The sequence below is a fragment of the Trachinotus anak genome, unplaced genomic scaffold (assembly GCF_046630095.1).
Source record: "Trachinotus anak isolate AG129_WGS33_773 ecotype Australia unplaced genomic scaffold, CSIRO_AGI_Tana_v1 ptg000026l, whole genome shotgun sequence".
Classification (NCBI taxonomy): Eukaryota; Metazoa; Chordata; class Actinopteri; order Carangiformes; family Carangidae; genus Trachinotus; species Trachinotus anak.
The window spans coordinates 10706694-10726157 of NW_027273877.1; the positions used below are offsets into that span (position 1 = coordinate 10706694).

The window sequence follows — 19464 nt, forward strand, 5'->3', positions numbered from 1 at the left end:
TTTAGTGGTATTATTACATTTTGATCATTTTTATTACTTATTATGTCTATTAGTCTCAAATTATTTTACCGTTGCATATGCTATAGAAATGCTATAGAAATAAATTTTAGTTGATTGATGAATAAAAATTTCAGTCATTTTCAATCAAAAACACAAATCATCATCTTGTTTCTTAAATGTGAGGATTTGTTGCTTTTATTAGCCAATTAACCTGACGTGCTTGTCTTTGGACTATGGGAGGAAGCCGGAGTAACTGGAGGGAACCCATGCAGTCACAGGGAGAACATGCAAACTCCACACGGAAAAGGTCCAGGCCCTGCGTTCCAGCCTACACCCTTCTTGCTGTGAGGTGACAGTACTAACCATTGCACCACCCTGGTGTCACCCTTGTATGATGATAATAATATGGTCAATTGAATAGATTTGAATTTTGTACTCACGGTCAGACAAAGCAATTGATAGAGTAAAGTTAAGATTGATTTAGCCCAAAGTCACAATAACAAAATTAATTCAAAAAGGGCTTTAAAATCTGTACAGCAACACCCTCTGAAAAAACCTCAGGAAGAGCACCAGAGGAGGGATCCCTCATCCTGGACGGACAGACACACAACTGATGTTGTGTACAGAATAGACAGAAATAACAACAGTATGTTTAGAATATTAGAAAATTAGAGTGACAATAGATTTCCAGTATATACAGTGGTTAAAGGAGGACAACAATCAACTTCCAGGTGCTGCCACAACAGAAAGGACCTGATGAATGAGGGACCAACTGCAAAGGGGAGAGAGATAGGGTCCTAGATTGGCTGGTGGTCCTGCACAGAGGGGCTTTAGTACTGAGACGAGAAGACAAGGAAATTAAATTGTTAGTTGCAGCCATTTTTGAAATGAAACAAGTACTGACTGTATGATTTATGGAGCAGTTTTAGGACAGTCCAGCAGAGCTATGATCCCAACCATGCAGGACAGGATAACCAAAATGGAATATTTTTGGCTGGCCACCTCAGTCACCTGACTTCAGCCCAGCTGAGCATATGTTTCACTTACCAAAGACCAGACTCAGGGCAGTAGAGGCCTGGCAAAGCATGAAATCACAACACTTAGAAATTCTGTTCCAAATGTTAGAAACTGTACAATGATAACTGCAAAACCAATAACACGTTACAACCTTTATAGTGTTACAACAGTATATACAATAAAATGCAGGGGCGTACTGGGACGTATTTAGACTTGGTATTTTGATTAATTGAAATTTATTACATTTTTGACAATTGATTCTGCACACAATAACACATAATGACAATAAAGTGAAAACACAAACTGGAGTTTCCTTCATTCAACCTGACAGATCAGAGTGTCTGTGAAGCTGCCATGTTTAGGTCTCTCTCTGGTGTTCAGGTCCAGGTTTTGACCTTGTCATAGAGTTATCCTGAGGCAGTTCCAGAGTCGTCTTCACCCAACAGCTTCAGGTCATTATCGTGCTGAATGGTGAACCTTTACCCCAGTGGCTGCGTTCATCCTTCCCTCAAATTTTCTGCTGCCACTGAGAAACACCTCCATAGTATAATGCTGTCCCAGCATGCTTCACTGTAAGGACTCCCTGGCCAATTTTCTACAGGTGGAGTCAAATCAAAGTAAAGAGATATTTCAAAGATAAAGGTAAGAACAGTTAAAACATGCTTGCCACTATCAGTCTATCCTGTACTTACCTAGAACAACCAATAGGGGGAGGCAAAGGCAAGGCTGCGATAATATCCACACAACATGGCATCAAACTATATTTCATTTTATTTTATAATTAGTATATGTAAAGCTCTATTTTAATAAATAAAAGCTGCTCACTAATTTAATCAAATTATCATAATCAGTATAATAGTAATCAGTTATCAACCCCAATACCCGTATGCCAGCATGTAACCTGAACACATGTTCACATCTGGATCATTGTGTTCTTAACAAACAATGTAATATCAACATAAATACACATTTCACTCTGTAATTTGAAGATTGTGATGAACCTGATCATGGTTTTTACTCTTTCAGAGTGTAATTACAGGTGGCTGACTGACCAGCTTCATTTGTGACATCAGATATTCAGTATAATCAATGAACTCATCAATAATTCAGACAAGGGCCATTAGCAGCCTGGAGCACACATACACACACACACACACACACACACACACCAATGCATTTTGTTGACATGAAGGAGTGATGTCAGAAATGGTGGGACTTTGTGTGTGTGTGTGTGTGTGTGTGTGTGTGTGTGTGTGTGGGAGAGGCAGACTAACAAAACATACAGCCCTTGTCAGCACTTTAACTGACGCCCAGCCCTCAACAAAGGCTGTTTACCAGCAGAGCACACCATAGGATTTATGGATTAAGAGACAATAATTGAATTGTTTCTAAATAAAGATACAGACAGATAGAGAGGATCACCACTTAAGATATCTACCAAAGTTTTTATCATCCTATAGATCAGTGTTGACTCCAGGGTGGATCAATATGCCTCAAAAGCTTAGCAGAGATTATGGAAAGGAAAGGAAAGGAAAGGAAAGGAAAGGAAAGGAAAGGAAAGGAAAGGAAAGGAAAGGAAAAATAAATCAGAAAGGACAGAAGAAGGGAAGCAATTGCATGAGAAGCAAAAGGCAGAAAAAGAAAGAAAAGTGAAGGAAAGGAAAGGAAAGGAAAGGAAAGGAAAGGAAAGGAAAGGAAGGTAATTTGGTGTCAGTAGGGGCAAAGAACAAAGGAAAACAGACTCCTGCTGCACAAGGAAACAAATAAAGAGCAAGGGGAGAGGAGAGAGAAATGAATGAAAAGATTGAGCTACAAAAACAGAGAGAAAGAGAGAAGGATCAAACCAAAAGAGGTATGAGTGCATTGGATTCCTGCATCTGATGAGTGCTGTCAAAACTAAAAATAACCTTCAGCACTCGACGAGTCAGGTCGCAGACAATAAACCCCATATTCCAGGCTATGCATTGCTGTGTGTTTTAACTGATGTTTATGATGATGTTCATGCCATAAATGCAACACTTCAGTAATATTAAAATGTCTAGAAATGTGCAGAAAGCGAGACTGGTGTAGAATAAATGGGAGAGACAGAGTGAGTGAGTAAGAATCACTGACACAATGGCAATAAGTCACAATTAAGAATTGGTTAATGGGCCTGAATAAAAGCACTCAAGCGTCATCATCATGTCAGGCTTTCAGCATCAGGACCCATTTTAGGATCCTGTTTGGCATTTATTCTATTCTTACCATATGTGAAATAGTTGAATTAGGATAAAATTTCAATGCATTATGCTGGTGAAAGCTTTTTCCCTAAAAGTGAGCAGATGTCGCAGTGTGATTTTGTGCAGGAAAGATTACACGAACCATCAAAGTTATCCTTGCTGTGTAAAATTATTTATGTCCGCTTCAAAAAAAACAAAAAAATACAACCCTAGAAGAGAAATCTAATTTGTTATACTGGCAATTTATTAATAATTTCCTGATTTAGCATCTACCTTTTTAGGATCATAAGGGAATTTGTCACTGGTTTATGAGGTAAACAGGCTAACACTCACATTTATTCCGATGGGAAATCAAGAGCCTGAAATCCATGTGACTGTGGGAGGAAACCCAGGAGAACAACATGTAATCTCCACGCATAAAGACACATACAGCAAACCAAACACACAGAAGTCACAACACATACTTTGAATGCTATGGTGTCACATACATGGCTGATGGAAGCAGGGCATACACATACTCACATGCACAGACACAGAAGGTTGCATACTATTCCCAAAATACCACACTACATATAGAGAAAGCAGTTTTTACATTACTTCTTATTTCTCATTGTTACTTTGGGGGACACAATATTTGCAGGTCAGAACATCTCCACAGTGTCATATACCTCTTGGGGGCCTTTGCTTTGTTGTTTATTTAGAGCATTATTGCTTCAGGGGTTGAAAAGGCATTGCAGACTTTTATTTTATTATGAGGAAATGGTCTTGCTCAGTCAACGTGTTCTGTGTGCTGCATAATTCATGCCAAGGTGAGCGTCTCATATATCTTACTGTCCAAAACAAAGACACACAAGGTGGCAGGCAGTTGAGGCGATCTGAACTCAAACCTGAACAATTACTCAATTAACTGATTATTCAATTATTCAGCAACAAATCTAGTTAACTGTTAACGCAATTGATTATCTGATTCCAGTTTTCCAGTGTGAGAATTTACTGCTTTAGTGCTGTTTTATATGATTCTACTATTTTTTGGATTTTGGAAAAAATCTGATGGCGCCACTTGGTCTGTAGTTCCTATTGTTTTGTTACTATTTACAAAACAAAACAATAGTGTATATCCATTTTTCTGAAGCTAATTATGTTCTAGTGACCTCAATTTTTTTTTTTCTTCCAAAAAAGATCGTTGGCATAACCTTATCAAATATTTGAAGTTAAATGAAATATTTTTTTTAATGGCATAAATTTAAATGATCATGCATGGTCTGTTTTTCGGCTGAACTCTGAGGTGAAATGTACTTTCTAGTAGTATTTGAATGTCAGGCTTGCAGATAACAGCTTCAGTCTGTCGCCCATGCAAGGGGTGGGTGGACCCGTGCTCCGTGACGTCATCGCATCATTCCTTGTACCCCGGGTCCATTCATGCCTGCCTCATCACAGCGCCGTGCGCCTCGCCCTTCCCACACCCCACCTTTAAACCAGAGCGGCTTCGTAAGTCAAACAAACGCTGAACTTGGATACGTTTCTCTACTTCGCGACTCAGTCTGGACCGTAAAACGCGGGAATAAACGTCTATACTACGGGGAGCAAGTTAAACAATAGGTGAGGACATAATTATCTGGATGCGTTTCACCTCTGAAGTCAACGCGGATGTGACCGTTGCTACTTCGCGCTGTTACAGAATTCGCAGCGACCTAAAGGCAAAACTCCGTTTAGAAAATTCGCCGGTGTAAGAATTCCCTTGCTGACTGAAAAACGGTCAAACTGCCATAGCCTGACTGAAGTAATTTTGTAAGTCTGTAGTCGAACTTCCATTCGGCAAAAAATAAATACATCCAGCAGCATTTTTCCAATTAAACTCCAAACTTTGACAACTTCATCTGTTGTCTCACATGCTGCCCCAGCACGGTGTGTATATTCCACACAGAGTGCACCTGTATGAATCCAGAAAATTCAACCAAATTTAACTCGTGTATACATGGACTTAGTTTTGTTCTTACGTGTATTTAGTGCAAGCAACCCTTAATTTGTTCATTTTTTAAACCCAATCTGGCAAGAACAGCATGTCAATAAAACTACTTTTCTCACATATCTCTTTTACATAATTATCCAGCAAGTAAAGTTGACTCAAAATCAGCAAACGACATCTAAGAAATACATCCAGCCGTCCACACATCCAACACCTGGACACATCTGTCAGTCCCCCCCCCCCCCCCCCCCCCCCCCCCCGTTTTCTGGCGGACAGCGGACCTACCTACTGTTTTGAGTGTCTTTTTTGCCCTGGACTCCAGTAGGAATCACCAGACTGGACACGTTGTGCATTGGACACAGCAAGTAGGTGAGTCAGTTTACACACCCAGTGAAAGTGAAGGCACACACACGCACACAAAGTCATCCAAGTGGAACAGATGAGCCTGCATTTAATAGAAAACATTCACAGACCCAAAAGAAATTGCACATTTCTCTGGGTGATTTTTTTTTTTTATTCAGCACATCAGAGAATTTGAGCATAGATATTCCGTGTGAAATTTTGGACTACAGTTTTTGAACCTTCTGCCTGTCAGCTGATATCTGTTAACTGGTGACAGAAGAGGAACAACTTCGGGTTTCACAACTCAAAACTATATAGTGGAACAGAGTTCAAGCATGGGAATTTTTAAGTTTATGCAAAGTGTTCTGTTTGTGAGAGCCTGACAATTGTCTGTCCTTTTCTGTGTATGTATGGGATCAGAAAAGTTAGACAAAGACTTGCAAACATAAAATTAGAGTGGTGCATAGTCAGCGTTGTTGACATGTAGTCAAAACAGAGTGTGGAAGTAAGGGACACCAGTAAACATCCTTCACAAATGATGCTGCATCGTAGCCAAAGAGTCATAATCAATCAAATGTTTGTGTCACTTGGTGTAATTTTGAAAATGCTGCACTTGTATGCAGCTGTCCAGACAGTTTAGTCACAGCAGACAAATAGGCTGTAACTGATGTAGCAGCTCCAGCAACCAAAAGATGTGTGATTCTGACTTTAGTGTCTGTTTTTTATGCTCATGTTGTGTTAGGCCACTTTTTTTTTTTTTTTTTTTTTGACCTCTGTTCGCCATTTGGTCCATTAACTCCTGGTTTTCCCCCTTTTTTTAGTTTTGTTGACTATACTATGTGTTAAATGAAAAATAAAAATAACCTGTGATGGCCAGATTTTTGGTAAAAATCACCGGCTCCCAACAAATCTGAGAGTTATTATGAAATGATCAGTAATCTAAGAGAACGTTTTACTTTTTATCCAGCACAGTTTCCCCTTTAAAATTGGGGGAGTAAAGATTAAAGTAAAGATTACTTTTATTATCGATTAATCTTGGTATTGTTTCCTCAATTAAGGTGATGTATTCAAACTGTTTCATTTGACCAAAACTTTACCATCACATATGACAGAGAAAAGCATCAAATCCTCTCATTTAGGAAGGAGGAATCAACAAATGTTTGGCTTTTTTCTTGAAAAATGTTGCTGATGGTTAGCTTAGCTTATAGATAGCTTATAAATTTTCTGCTGATCAATTGATCAAATAATTGATTGATTGTTGTAGCCCTGAATCTCACAGATATTCTTTCTTCCTTTTTGTTTAAGCAGGATGGCTGTAGACAACTACTTGAGGACATTTTTTTGAAACTCTTTTGGAATCAGAGATTTATTTTCTAATTAAATCTGTCAGTCTTCCGCCATGATGACTGAAGGTGACGACCCGTGCCACAGCAAGCACCACATCGACTCCACCACGAGCCCGACGATCAGCGCCATCATGTTCGCTGCAGGCATCTTTGGCAACGTCGCTGCTCTGGTGATTCTGGAGATCCGGCGACGCAGAGAAACGAGGAATGGGGGCATGTGGCGGCGTAAGCTGTTTCACGTCCTCATCACAATGCTGGTGGTAACGGACCTGACGGGGACCTGCCTGGTCAGCCCACTGGTGCAGCTGGCGTACTCAAGCAACACTACCATGGTGGGGATGTCACCTGAAAATAAAAGCGTGTGTCGGTACTTTGGTGTCAGCATGACCTTCTTCAGTCTGGCCACCCTGTCGCTCCTCTTCTCTATGGCATTAGAGAGATGCCTTGCCATTGGATACCCCTACCTGTACAGCCAGCATGTGACCAAGAAATGTGCCTATATCACAATTCCATTGGTGTTCCTGTTATGTATGTCATTCTGTCTCCTTCCTTTTGCGGGATTTGGTGAATACGTGCAATACTGCCCTGGCACGTGGTGCTTCATTGACATGAACCCAAAGGAAATCGAGGCCCGGGCCTATGCCAATCTGTATGCCACTATTATGCTAGTGCTGGTGCTGGCCATTGTGGCTTGCAATGGTTTTGTGGTGTACCAGCTCTTCAAGATGTACCAGCGTCGGAAGAGAAACAGCGGCTCAGTGATGGCAGCAACGAGATCCAACAATGACCGCAGAGCCATGTCCATGGCCGAGGAGGTGGAGCATCTCATCCTGCTGGTCTTCATGACCATCATCTTCATCATCTGCACACTGCCCCTAGTGGTAAGATGACAACAGATAACACACACATGCGTGCTTCGGCCAGTTGACACTGTTACATTGCTTTAGTTGGGATGGACTGACCCTAAAGAACTAAGCGAATGCAACAGCAGTTACCTGACCTGGTTGGGGGTTAATTAGCTCTATGGGCCAGTTGGTCAATGGTCGCAGCAGAAATTGATTTAAGTTCCATGATGCTGTGAGTGAGCAGGTCCTGTGGGGCTCATGTTTTACACACCTCACTTCTTCATTTACCAATAAGCCCCATTTTGTCCCACTAACCCCAACCACACTGCTGCCTCCACAAAGATCTGGGAATATATCAGAGTTTAATTTCAACATGAAATACAAGTGAAAATTTGGTTTAAATGTAAATACTACACAAATCATGGTGTAAATAGCATTTAAAAAATAGAATTTGCTACTTTCGCGCTTCGTATTTAAATGTCTTTCTTGAATGTATGCCGAATTATCATTTTGCCTCCATTCTTAAACTTTTTTCTGTAACTGGAATCTGAAAAACAATTAACTTTATTTGCTGTCTTTGAGTGAAAAAAGACACAGTGTTATTCTCAAAATCAATAGGTAATGGCAGATTTAGATATGGGTGACATGGGCAGCCGCCCACGGGGAGCTTCTTTGGTGCTCTCAAAAAAAAAAGAAAAACCAAGATCAGGTTTCTATCTCTGTTTCTATCTCTCATGTACTCATCATGTCAATGACGTGAGTGAGTGGGCACTCTTTCTAGGTTGTGCAAGCCTCTGCTGCTGAGAAGGTCTCCTCTCTCTCTCTGACTCTCAGAGGTGGTGGGAGATGGGGGAGGGGGTGGTTTCCCCACAGGTCTCCCCACGGGAGCAGGGAAATCTATCAGATAGCAAGAACCACCACTGTTTTTGTTAAAACAGTATCATATAACTTAAATGCAGTCTTTAATACAGGAAAAGACCACATTTAAACTACATTATGATTCTACAAATGACAGCACAGTATTGAATTGGGCTGCAACTAATTATTATTTTCATTATCAATTAATCCACTGATTATTTTCTTGATTAATCAGTGTTCAATTATATTTGATTTTGTTCAAATAACAACCCAAAACCGTTTACAGTGATACACAACAGAGAAAGGCGAAAATCATCACAGTGGAGAGGCTGAAAGTGGACAATCTTTGGCATATTCACTCAAAATAGTTGCTGATTAATTAAAGTCATTTGACTAATCAAATAATCAACTTATAATTTCTCTCTAATATCAATATTACACTGATATTAGAAGTTGAGAGGGAGCCCTGTAAATACAGCCTGTTGGATACAGGTAGTTGATTTTTATACTGAAACTGTTGCACAGCAAATAGTGCAAATAATGCTAAGTGTGGAAAAATAACTTCTTCATTAAACATTATCAATACTAAACTAAATGCATAAAATGATCATGAATAACATACCTGTTTTTGTGTGGAATTTGATCAAAAGACAGAAACATGTAATTGAACAATATCAGAGAGTGAAAACAAGCTACTTGCTTTAAATCACTTGATACGAATTGTATTCAAACTGATATGTATCTGTATGTAACTGTCTCTCTCCACACTGACAATGAAGCTATTCATAAATAATACAATAGACTATGGGCTTTTCTGGTGCCAGGTTGTAGACAGGAAACACTGCATGAGTGCCATTTACAGCAGCTCTGAGTCAGCTGACTCTTTTGATGCTGCAGGTATTAATACTAAATGTTTAAATATAGATTTTATGACTGTGTGGCTAATCACGTAGAGTGCCTTGCAAAAGTATTTAGATCTTGACTTTTTTGTGTTGATAAGTTACATCACAGCACATTTATTTAGATTTTTGAGTTTAAAGGAAGATATAAATATAAATAACATTTAATGGATGGGAAAATTCATAAATACTCTGTCTTTGGTTAATATTTCCCATTCTGTGCTTATTCCAATATAGAGTCTAATCACTATTATCATTTGAAGTTGAGTGGAAGGAGCTTTCTTAGCATCATTAGCAAGGCAAAGGCAAGAAGCAAACATTTGTACAATTTTGGTTTTAATGTGAGGGACTTTGCAAGGATCTCAGTCTACAAGTCTGGATCATCATGTGGAAAAGGGTCAAGGGGTCTACTGGTTACACAAAAAACACCATCACACACAACTAATATTTACAGGGAAAACTCGACATTACAAACAGCAGACTGCTGGTGGACAGTATAATTGTAAATGAGCTAATGGTGAGGATTTAATCAGTGATGTCATCAGGAAGCTATTTGGACAGACGGTAATGGAAATATTATCTGACTCTGAAACTGTAATTCTAAATTTTGTCTAAAAAAACATCAAAACATGTGACGATAAGTAGAAATGACTCAGTGTCTAGTGATTAGCCATTATGATGTCTCAGTAAGACTCCTGGGCAATCTGTTTGTAACCATCTCGGTTCTGAAAGTGCCACTTTGGACTTCAAATGGGAAATCAATAACTTTCCTTGCAGTATATGATGCCGTACACTTTATTGCAGACTTCGGTAATGGGCCATTTGGTTTGTGGCTGTATCTCAGTTGTGGCTTCAGATGCAGAGTCTTGACCTTCATCTCTGCAATGATCCTGCATCATAGTTAATTTGATAGACGAATGTGATAGAAGACAGAAATCATTTTATAAGTTCCGTGTCCACACAGACAGAGAGAGGGCAGCAATACACATTGAGCAGGTTTTGACACATCAAAAAAAATATATACACAAGTATTTACTTTATTTACTGTTTTAACTCTATTAACAGTTCCGTTAAAGCAGCACCATGAATAACTTAGAGCCTTATACTTGCTGGATTCAATCTGTGTCACGTAATAACAGGGTTTTATGGATTAATTAAGATTTAAATCAACAAATTTTCACCTCAAGCCACTTGAAAACTTTTATTACTTCTACTTTTTATTGTGTTGAGGGAAACTGGCCAATTTGTCAACTGCTGCCTAATATATCCTTCATCACCACATGGTGTTTAAACTGAAAAATGCCTGAAAAATGAGCTTTTGAAAAGCATCACATTATTTGTGTATTTCAGTGTGATGGTTTATTGCACTGCCCCGCACTGTACATCGTACACTACTGTGGGCAGGTAAAGGAAACAGGGATCAGCTTTCCTCTCTGTTTCATCAGGAGGCTGAGTACAATTGGGTACAGTGAGGTGATACAAGGACAGAGTGAAAGGCAGCAGGAGAGAGGAAGAGGAGACTCTCTCCTCTTCTCTAACATCGGCAATGTCTCAAAAAGAAGCCAAACTTGAAGGCTGAACAAATATTTAAGTCGAACTGAAATTTTGATTCATTTTTTGCTTTGAGTTTTTGGTTCAGGCTGACAGTATCAGTACCGGTAAGTGTAGGCGGGCCTTAAAAATAGTTACATTCGAACAGACTCCATCTGTGATTTGTTTCAGTGCTTTGTGCACTACTCCATGACGTCGTATATCACCTCATCTAGACACATTAAAGAGAAACAGCTAACGCTAGCCTCCTTTGTATGTGTGGAGAAGCCAACACTTCTGCTGTGTTCAGGTTGTATAGATGGTAGAGATGGGAAAGTGTCTGACCATCAAGATGGTTGTATGATTATACACTTATCACATAATATAACACCATATCCATTAAATTTGGTTTTTGAATGGCTAATGTGAGGTGTCCATGTTTGTTTTTATGGTTTTAATTTTACATTGGCCCGAGAGCTCAACTGCTCTGCAACTTAAGAAAGCACATGCAAATAGACAAAACACAAATTCAACAAATTCAGAAAACATTTGACAGCACCTGTGCTGCTAATACTCACAACACAGTGTAAGTGTTTCCAGGGGACACAAAAAAGTGATGAACCCAGCTGAGATGCAGTTGCATGGATGCATTATAAAAAGTGTGTTTTTGCAGTGTGTTGTTGTTGTGTCTTAGAGTGTGACATTTAGTTGACACTCCCAATGATTTCTCTTTCTCTTCCTAATCACTGATTGTACATCTGTACATTTGTGGTTCTTTTCATAAGGTTATTTGCGTGCATCTGTTGTCTTACTTGCGTCTTATCAGTTACTGAGTGACAGTCATCAGACCTCTAACCACAGCACGTAGAAGTCCTCATAACATTGATTTCAGCCATATATGACGAATTCTTCTCATAATACAAGTCATGAGTCATACATATTTACTTGTGACAGGCTCCACTCCTCTCATCCTGTTTCCGCAGAATGGCCACGTTAACCTATTGACAGACATTTCCAGTTGTTGCCCTGCAGAGAGATGTAGAAAACCTTTCACCATATTTCACTCAAAGCACACACTAAGTGATTATACTGAGGGGGATCCGGCCTCTTCTTTTAAAGGAACATCCACCCTCGAGTAGAACATCCTTTCTCATTCCTGTTGTAACGCTCTAGACCAAGACAAAAATGTTGTCTCTGCTCAGCGACCTGTTCATTAAACACTTGGGAGAGATGTGTGTAAATAGATACACATACTGTTTTTAGGGCAGCATCTCTAAACACTTTTTAAAAGTTGACTTTTAGAGTTAAATGACCATGACTGTGTTCACCTGGGAAGTTTTAAACTATACACAGCAGAGCACAGACACACACGCACACCTATCTAAATTCAAACACATACGTTAAAATAACACAATAGATAGTTAGAATGGCTTTAACTGGACTAACCATGTGGACCTAAATCATATTATTTAAAAATGAAATGATATGATGACATGTGTTAGCTAAGACTGTGTAGAGAAATGCCTTTTGTTTTGAAAGGAATGGATTAAATAGTGTGTTTACCAACAGCTTGTGTATATCTGAGGCCAGTGGGGGTAGCATATCCTGAGCTAACTACATGACTACATGATTTTGTGTGGTTAAAGGTTATGTTCAGGGCGGGCCTTTCTCTATGTGGTTGCTGATTCTTCAGCACAAAACTCCTGTACAGGGTTTTAAAGCTGGAAATATTAAAACGTTGCCTCACAGGATTTATCTAGGTAGCTATATGGCTGATCATCAGTTGTCATTTCAGCCGGCAGAAACTGTTAAAAATGAGAAGCTGTTGTTTACCTCTGTCTGAAATGAAAGACCAATTGTTTAAAAGATTTCTACCAATTCCATGTGATAAAGCTGCAGCTGCAGTAAAAGTAATTAAAGATGGGGGAGCTTGAGTTTTTATTTTTAAGGTGTTTGCCATTTGATTTGTGTTCAAAACATACTATACAATACTACAATCACATTATTTATTTAAAGCATTACATAAAGCAGTCAAGGGCATCCAACTAGCAATGTGATACCACAGTCTGAGGTCACGATAACACACACACACACACACACACACACACACACACACACACACACTCAATATCATATTACATTTTTCCGCCAATATGAAACTGTGGACTGATGATGTGTATGTGTGTGATATACCTCCGGTTATCTCAGATTGCATTAAAAATGGAAAAGGTCAGACTGTAGCCTTTTGCGCAGAGAGAGAAGAAAGACATTGATGAGGAGGTAGAGACTGGTAATAAAGGTCAGGCTGGATTTGAATCCAGGACAATACAACATTGTGATGAAGTTTTGGCAATGGAGCCAACAACAAACTCTCAATAAATTGTTCAGACTAAACCTCATAACCTCAGGTATTAAAGATATGTGGAAATGTATAAAGATAAAAATACATCTTTGTCTCATCTTTGAAACGAGACTTTCTGAATATTCTCAGAGCATTGAGCCCTCACAGACACTTTACATTAGCACTTTTATTACGCTTCCTGTTGGTGCTGGGGTAGTAGAAAAAAAGTCTACTCACAGTGTGAGTCAGATTTCACGGCTCAGCCTGGAAAACCCAAAAAAGAAAGAAAAAAAAATCTGCCTTCACATGCCTGCTCTGTTTTTGTCTCACACATGGTGAGGTCTGTCACTAATCACAGTAATGATCTCGTGGTTTTGTTTAAAATGACGTTGGGGTTGTTATGGAGCTGTTCTGTTCACATCACATCTGTAATGTTGATTATTGATGTTGGTGTTTTAGTTATATAACAAAATAATTACTATTTCCTAGCAGTGGTTGAGAAAATCTGGAAAAGTGAGAACTTAACTTTCTCAAGCATCAGACTAACAGCTGCCGATAAGCTCAAGACTCTACCACTTGCAGCTGTGGAAGTGGCTCAGTGGAGACAAAGTTGTTAAAGAATAACCAATTAGTCTTTGTGGCAACGATTCAGCGACTGGTTTGTGTGAATGAGCAACAGGATATTGGCCTAATTAGACTGGCGTGACTGTGTTGTTGCAACCATTGCCATCTCAGGAAGCTGGGTGCTTTCATGGGAGTCAATAAACCTGAGTGAGTTTAGATGAAAAACTTGATAATGGAAAAGAGAGGACGGAGTATGGAGAAATAGTACGTGAAATTCAGAGAGAAGCAAGAGGACAAGGATGAGTGGAAGGCAGCGATGAAGATAAAAAGTGCAAGAATGTAAATAAAAGAGGAATAAAAGAAGTGAATAAAAGAAGTGAATAGACTGACTTTACAAACAGCTGCAAGGCCGCTTTTCCTTTCACATTTAATTTGATATTGTTCCTCTCCGATCCCCAGAGAGAACAGCAGCAGGATTTTTTAAACCTGTGAACTAGTCATAGCTTCCATGGATTGTATTAGCACGGTGGTTCCCAACCTTGTGGTCATCAACCCAGGGGCTTTACTGCTTCTTGTTCCAGCCACTCACTGCAGTAGCTGATATCACTTTAACCACAGAGGAGGAACTAATCAGTAAAGTCTGCTGCTCATTCTTGGCCTCAGCGGTACGAAATAAACACAGCTGTAAACAAAAGCTGTTTCAATATAAAAAGGTCAAAGACATTTTAATACACAAGTTATTAATCAAAGAAGCCCGGGAACATGTTTGTTTGTAGGATAGTGAAGTGGGATGTTGATTAATGATGTTTTAAATCAATCATGTTTAATTTATCAAGATTAAAACCATTTGCTTGTACACCATCTTCCCTACAAAATCAAAACCTAGTAACCATATTTGGATGGAAAATTAATTAAGAGCAGAATCTGATTTTCTGACATCAGTTTAACAATATAAATATTATTACTTGTCAGCGAAAACACCATTTAAAATAGGCAGTAATTACAAAACTGAGCTTACGACCTCTGGCTAAAGTGAGCTATATCAAGTTACAGCTAGCATTAGCTTAGCTAGCTAGCTCGCTTACTTCCACCCCTTCCTAAAAACAGCTAAACTAGACCTGCTAAAAGGTAACTAGCCCAGCTTAGCGAGGTAGCAGTAACTGTCATCTTGGCTTCTGACAGTAGGCAAAATCACAAAGGTATTTACTGTACAAATTTCAATATAAATCTTAATAGTAGACAGACGCATATCGAACATACATTTAAACACATTTATTAATAAACTATGAAATCCGAATAAATGTATTTTCTTTTACAAATGAAGAACAAACAAAAGAGAAACATGGCAGAAGATTTTTTTTCTGTAGCTACTGTGTTGTCCCCATGCATAGGAGTATTTAACTTTTTCTCATTCAAAAGTCATGCAGGTACAGGAAACAGGTAGCACTGCAAATTTAGAGAAAAAAAACTATGTTAAGGCAAAGTATTGATTTAAAAGTAAGTGACTGTGCATTGCAAACCAAATCCTTCCAATTTGTTGAATGAATTATGGATAAATTGGTTGTTTCCTTTACTTTCCCTGTCCCTGTTTTTGAGCCCCCCAACACCTCTATTTCCCCTGGTTGTAAATTAATAGACATCCAAATGTGGAGGTTTGTCTTAAATCTGTGTCAAAAGAAAAAGATTTCTTTCACATGTCAAACTACATAAAAAGTGCTTGGCATTAGTGCATAAATATACTATGCAGATAGTGAACAATAACAACAGATAATTATGAATGTAATCCTTATTTCACAACAAAGGTTCTTTCATTATCATGATATCTTTGTGTGTCAACAACTCATTTGGATATCAGCATGGGAATCTCAGTTTGGTTTTGGCCTCAGTATTCAACATCAGCCTATCAGCCTCTCCTGAAACCACAGAACACACACAAGATCACCGTCTCAATCATTTATAGGCTGCCTGTGTTTGCCTCAGCAGTTTGACTGAAAAGCAAACAAAATGATGCTGAGAGTAGTTCAATATCCTCCTTCAATTAGAGCATTACTCTTTGGTCTGCAAACATCCGGGATGTGTGATTGTTTTCTGCATGTAAGAGGAGTGTGTGCTTTTCTTGGACATTGCAAGAGTGACTTTTGACCAAATATCATGCAAAACTTAGTTGAGTAAACACATTGAGATTAATACATACACACTCAAAGTACTACAAGTTCCCACAGAGACAACACAAAGCCCAAGCGAGGCCACTGTTACCACCCATAATCATTGGACTTATAAGTAGTTTTTTCTGTTATTAGGAGAAGCTGATCAAGAAATGGATAAATGTTTATTTAAATGTTTGTTGGTTGTTTCTGTTTTTGCTCACAGAAGTGGTTTTGGATCTGAGCTTCAGCTAAATTGCCAAAATAACTGAACTATGTGTAAGACCACAGAAAAAATGTATTTTACCCCAGATTCTGGTTGTTCCTACCTGACAGTCTGTATGGTGCTTTATATAATGCTGAGCAGAGGTTGCCAGAGTCTCAGAACATTTGCTACAAAGAAATTATAATAAAGCTGAATATTTAGAGGACTTTGTGGCAACTATAGGCCATGTATGCAGTAATTAGATATTCTATGGCAGTGCCGGTTGGTCATTTGGTTTCCTTAGCCTCAGCTGTGTTTGGTGCTAAATAACAAATGCTAGCATGCTAACAAGCTAAACCAAGACTAAATCTACTAAACTTCAACTTGTTAGCATTGTCATTACATGTATATTAGCTTGCTGACATTAGCATTAGTCTTAAGCCATGGTGAAAGCAGCACATTAGCAGCGCGGCAGCAGCTGATGCCCTCAGTCTGTCTGGGCACAGGATGCCTTTAGGCACAGTATTGAGTGTAGGTCACCCGTGTTTTGGCAGCACTCAGAACCCAGTACTCAATACTCAATCTTCTGTTTTACACATGTAAAACAGAAGAAAATCCAGCACAAAACCTGATTTATTAAAATAGGAGCATAGGCTGAAAAATGCATATGAAACATCTGTGTAGGTGAGCTGCTTTTAATTAGCCACAATGAAATACAGAGCAAATAAAACTGATTAAGGTTTTCTGTTACATTTTTTTTGTGTTTGCCCATTTGTCTCCTGTGTGCCATCTATTCTCTCTCCCCATCCCTCTTACATCAGGACTTATTTGGAAGATTGGAGGATAAACAGAGATATCATGGCTGAATTGAATCTTAGATGATGTTTGAACAGGAATATAAACCTGAAAACAGACAGCGGCTTTCAGTGTACCCACTCAGATTGAAGAGCAGCCATCCATTTTGTACTCCTGTTATCGAACTCTTCATCTGTTGCTACGGCTTTATAACCAGGATGTTAACTAGGATGTGGCTGTCTGGGTGTGCCTGTCACAATGGAAAAAGTAGTGGGATTATACCTTGGCAGCTTATTTAACACACAATATCTCTTTTTCCCTCCTCTCCTCTTCTTTCCTCTGTCTATCCATCTCCCAGGTCCGGGTGTACATCAACTCCATTGGTATTCGTAAAGAGTCTCATCCCTTGGACCTGATTGCCCTCCGCTTCATCTCCGTCAACTCCATCATTGACCCCTGGGTCTTCATCCTCCTCTCCCCCAGCGTGTTGCACTTTTGCTGGGCCTCGGTTTGCCGGGCCTCCCTAGGAATCTCCAGAGGTTCCTTATTTAAATCATCAATGGCTGGAGAGAATACGGCTACCATAGCTCTGTCTCGCCCTATGCAGGACTACACTGAACATTTTCACTCTGTGGAAACTCTATGACCATAACAGACCATTATCATTTGATATTTATATTTGTTGGACACATGATTTGATAGTGTGTTTTCCTTGGTGATGACATAAAGTGGAGATGTTTCATGGGCCACACCATCAATTTTCTTGTGGATGATCTCTTTTTTTGGGGGTGTTGCCATGAGATAATAGCCGTTTCTATCTGACTGATAAGCAAGTCCAACCAGTTTTATCAGCTGGTGGCCATCTCCTGCTATTTATGAGGCATTTCCATCCACTTCTAGTATTTCAGAAAATTGTATGCATGTTGAATGCATACTGACATCTCTTACAGTTTTATATTTTAAGTATAAAAGCTTGACATTTTGCCTCCTTTGCTGCTTGTATTTTGTGTCCTTGAATCAGTTAAATGAAAAAGGCTGCTGATGGGAAAAACAAAGACTTCATTCACAATCTGTAACTGACAAACTGCAAATGCTTTTGTCTACAATGCAGTAAGACAAAGCTGTTCGGTTGGAGAATCTTGAGCAGGGAGATATGACAGGAAAGGGACACCACCCTCAATCCAGGACAAACAGTGAAGGAAAAGGTAACCACCGACATGGTGAGCTGAGTGAGACATCACATTCAGGCAGGACCCATTTCCATCTGCCATGAATATGTCACTGTATAGAGCAAAACATCCATATAAAGTTAATTGAACAGAAACACAGATAAATGTCTAAATGATAAGTAAGCAAATTCAGATCAGTTGGGCTCATGATGCTCATGCAAGACGATAGAATGGTGGGATCCACATTTATTGTCAAATCTAAGGTCACAAATTACCAAAAAAAATCATTACAACAGGAAAGCAAGGAGATAGATTTTAATGCCAGGTGTAGATATATCTGTGTGAAGCATATCTAGAGATAACCCAGACATGAGGCATACAGATATACTGTATTTGAAGCATGCCTTTGTTTTCTGATCACTTCAGTGATCATGGATCATTATCTTATCAACTTGGAGCTTTTTAACCTCTGACCTTAACCTCTGGTCTGCTTTGGTAACCCTCCCCCTCACATTCCTTGCTGGAGAAGTCTAAGGGCGGGAAGCCTGAGAGACCCTTGGTATACAACACAGTCCGAACTTCACTCAGGGAGTGGGTGGAAAAGACTGATAAACACAGAAATGGTTACACTGATGGTAGTGAAATTATTTCATTTTTCTGTACATGTACAGTGTGTAGCATATATTATGATATTTTATAAAAGGTTGTTCATATGAGACTGCAGTTACTTTTTGACTTGAAAACTCTGCTTCTTGTATTGTTATGTAAAAGCAGGGAAATACATAATCTTGCCGTAAATGTAATGGTTGTGATCTACTAAACAAATGATAGCACATAATTTAAGCAAATGATGGTACTTTTGTTTTTTAAAGAGCAGTAGCTACCTCCTTTAATGACAAAATAAGACACTTAGGATTATTTTCTTCATCAGATCAGATTCTCTATATGGAAAAGGATGAACCTGAGGTTACTTATTATTTTCTAAATGAATATCTACTGTGGCTGAAATTAAAGCTGCCCCGAGGAGTTTTTAGTAAACAAAGTAATGTTTACATTCAGTGTTAGTCACTAGAATAGCATGTTAGGGGCCCACTCATAAAAATACTGCCACCAATTAATACATTTTTGGAAAATGCTGTTAAAAGTAAAAGTCTCAATCATTTCAGAAGCTAACAGTATTATTTTTAAAATGTTTTATTTATACAGCATGTAATATAAAATTAG

The 19464-nt window shown here is 38.9% G+C and overlaps 1 protein-coding gene across 3 annotated transcripts; it reads left to right on the top strand.

Moving 5' to 3' along the window:
• The first annotated feature begins 4483 nt into the window (after positions 1-4483).
• Positions 4484-18951, top strand: ptger2a (prostaglandin E receptor 2a (subtype EP2)). Of its 3 annotated transcripts, XM_071464778.1 has the most exons (4): positions 4531-4835; positions 5347-5571; positions 6853-7771; positions 17430-18951. In XM_071464778.1, exons 3-4 carry the CDS (start codon positions 6944-6946, stop codon positions 17715-17717), a joined length of 1116 nt encoding a protein of 371 aa, XP_071320879.1. In that variant the 5' UTR covers positions 4531-4835; positions 5347-5571; positions 6853-6943; the 3' UTR covers positions 17718-18951. The 3 variants fall into 3 exon arrangements, with proteins under 3 accessions (XP_071320881.1, XP_071320880.1, XP_071320879.1); XM_071464780.1 differs by having other exon boundaries at positions 4484-5571; positions 6935-7771; XM_071464779.1 differs by having other exon boundaries at positions 4529-5567.
• The last annotated feature ends 513 nt before the right edge of the window (positions 18952-19464 follow it).

Coding starts and splice junctions, on each gene's coding strand:
- ptger2a (XM_071464780.1), top strand. CDS start 6,944: ATGATGACTGAAGGTGACGACCCGTGCCACAGCAAGCACCACATCGAC. Junction 7,772..17,429: donor TCTGCACACTGCCCCTAGTG/GTAAGATGACAA, acceptor TCCATCTCCCAG/GTCCGGGTGTACATCAACTC.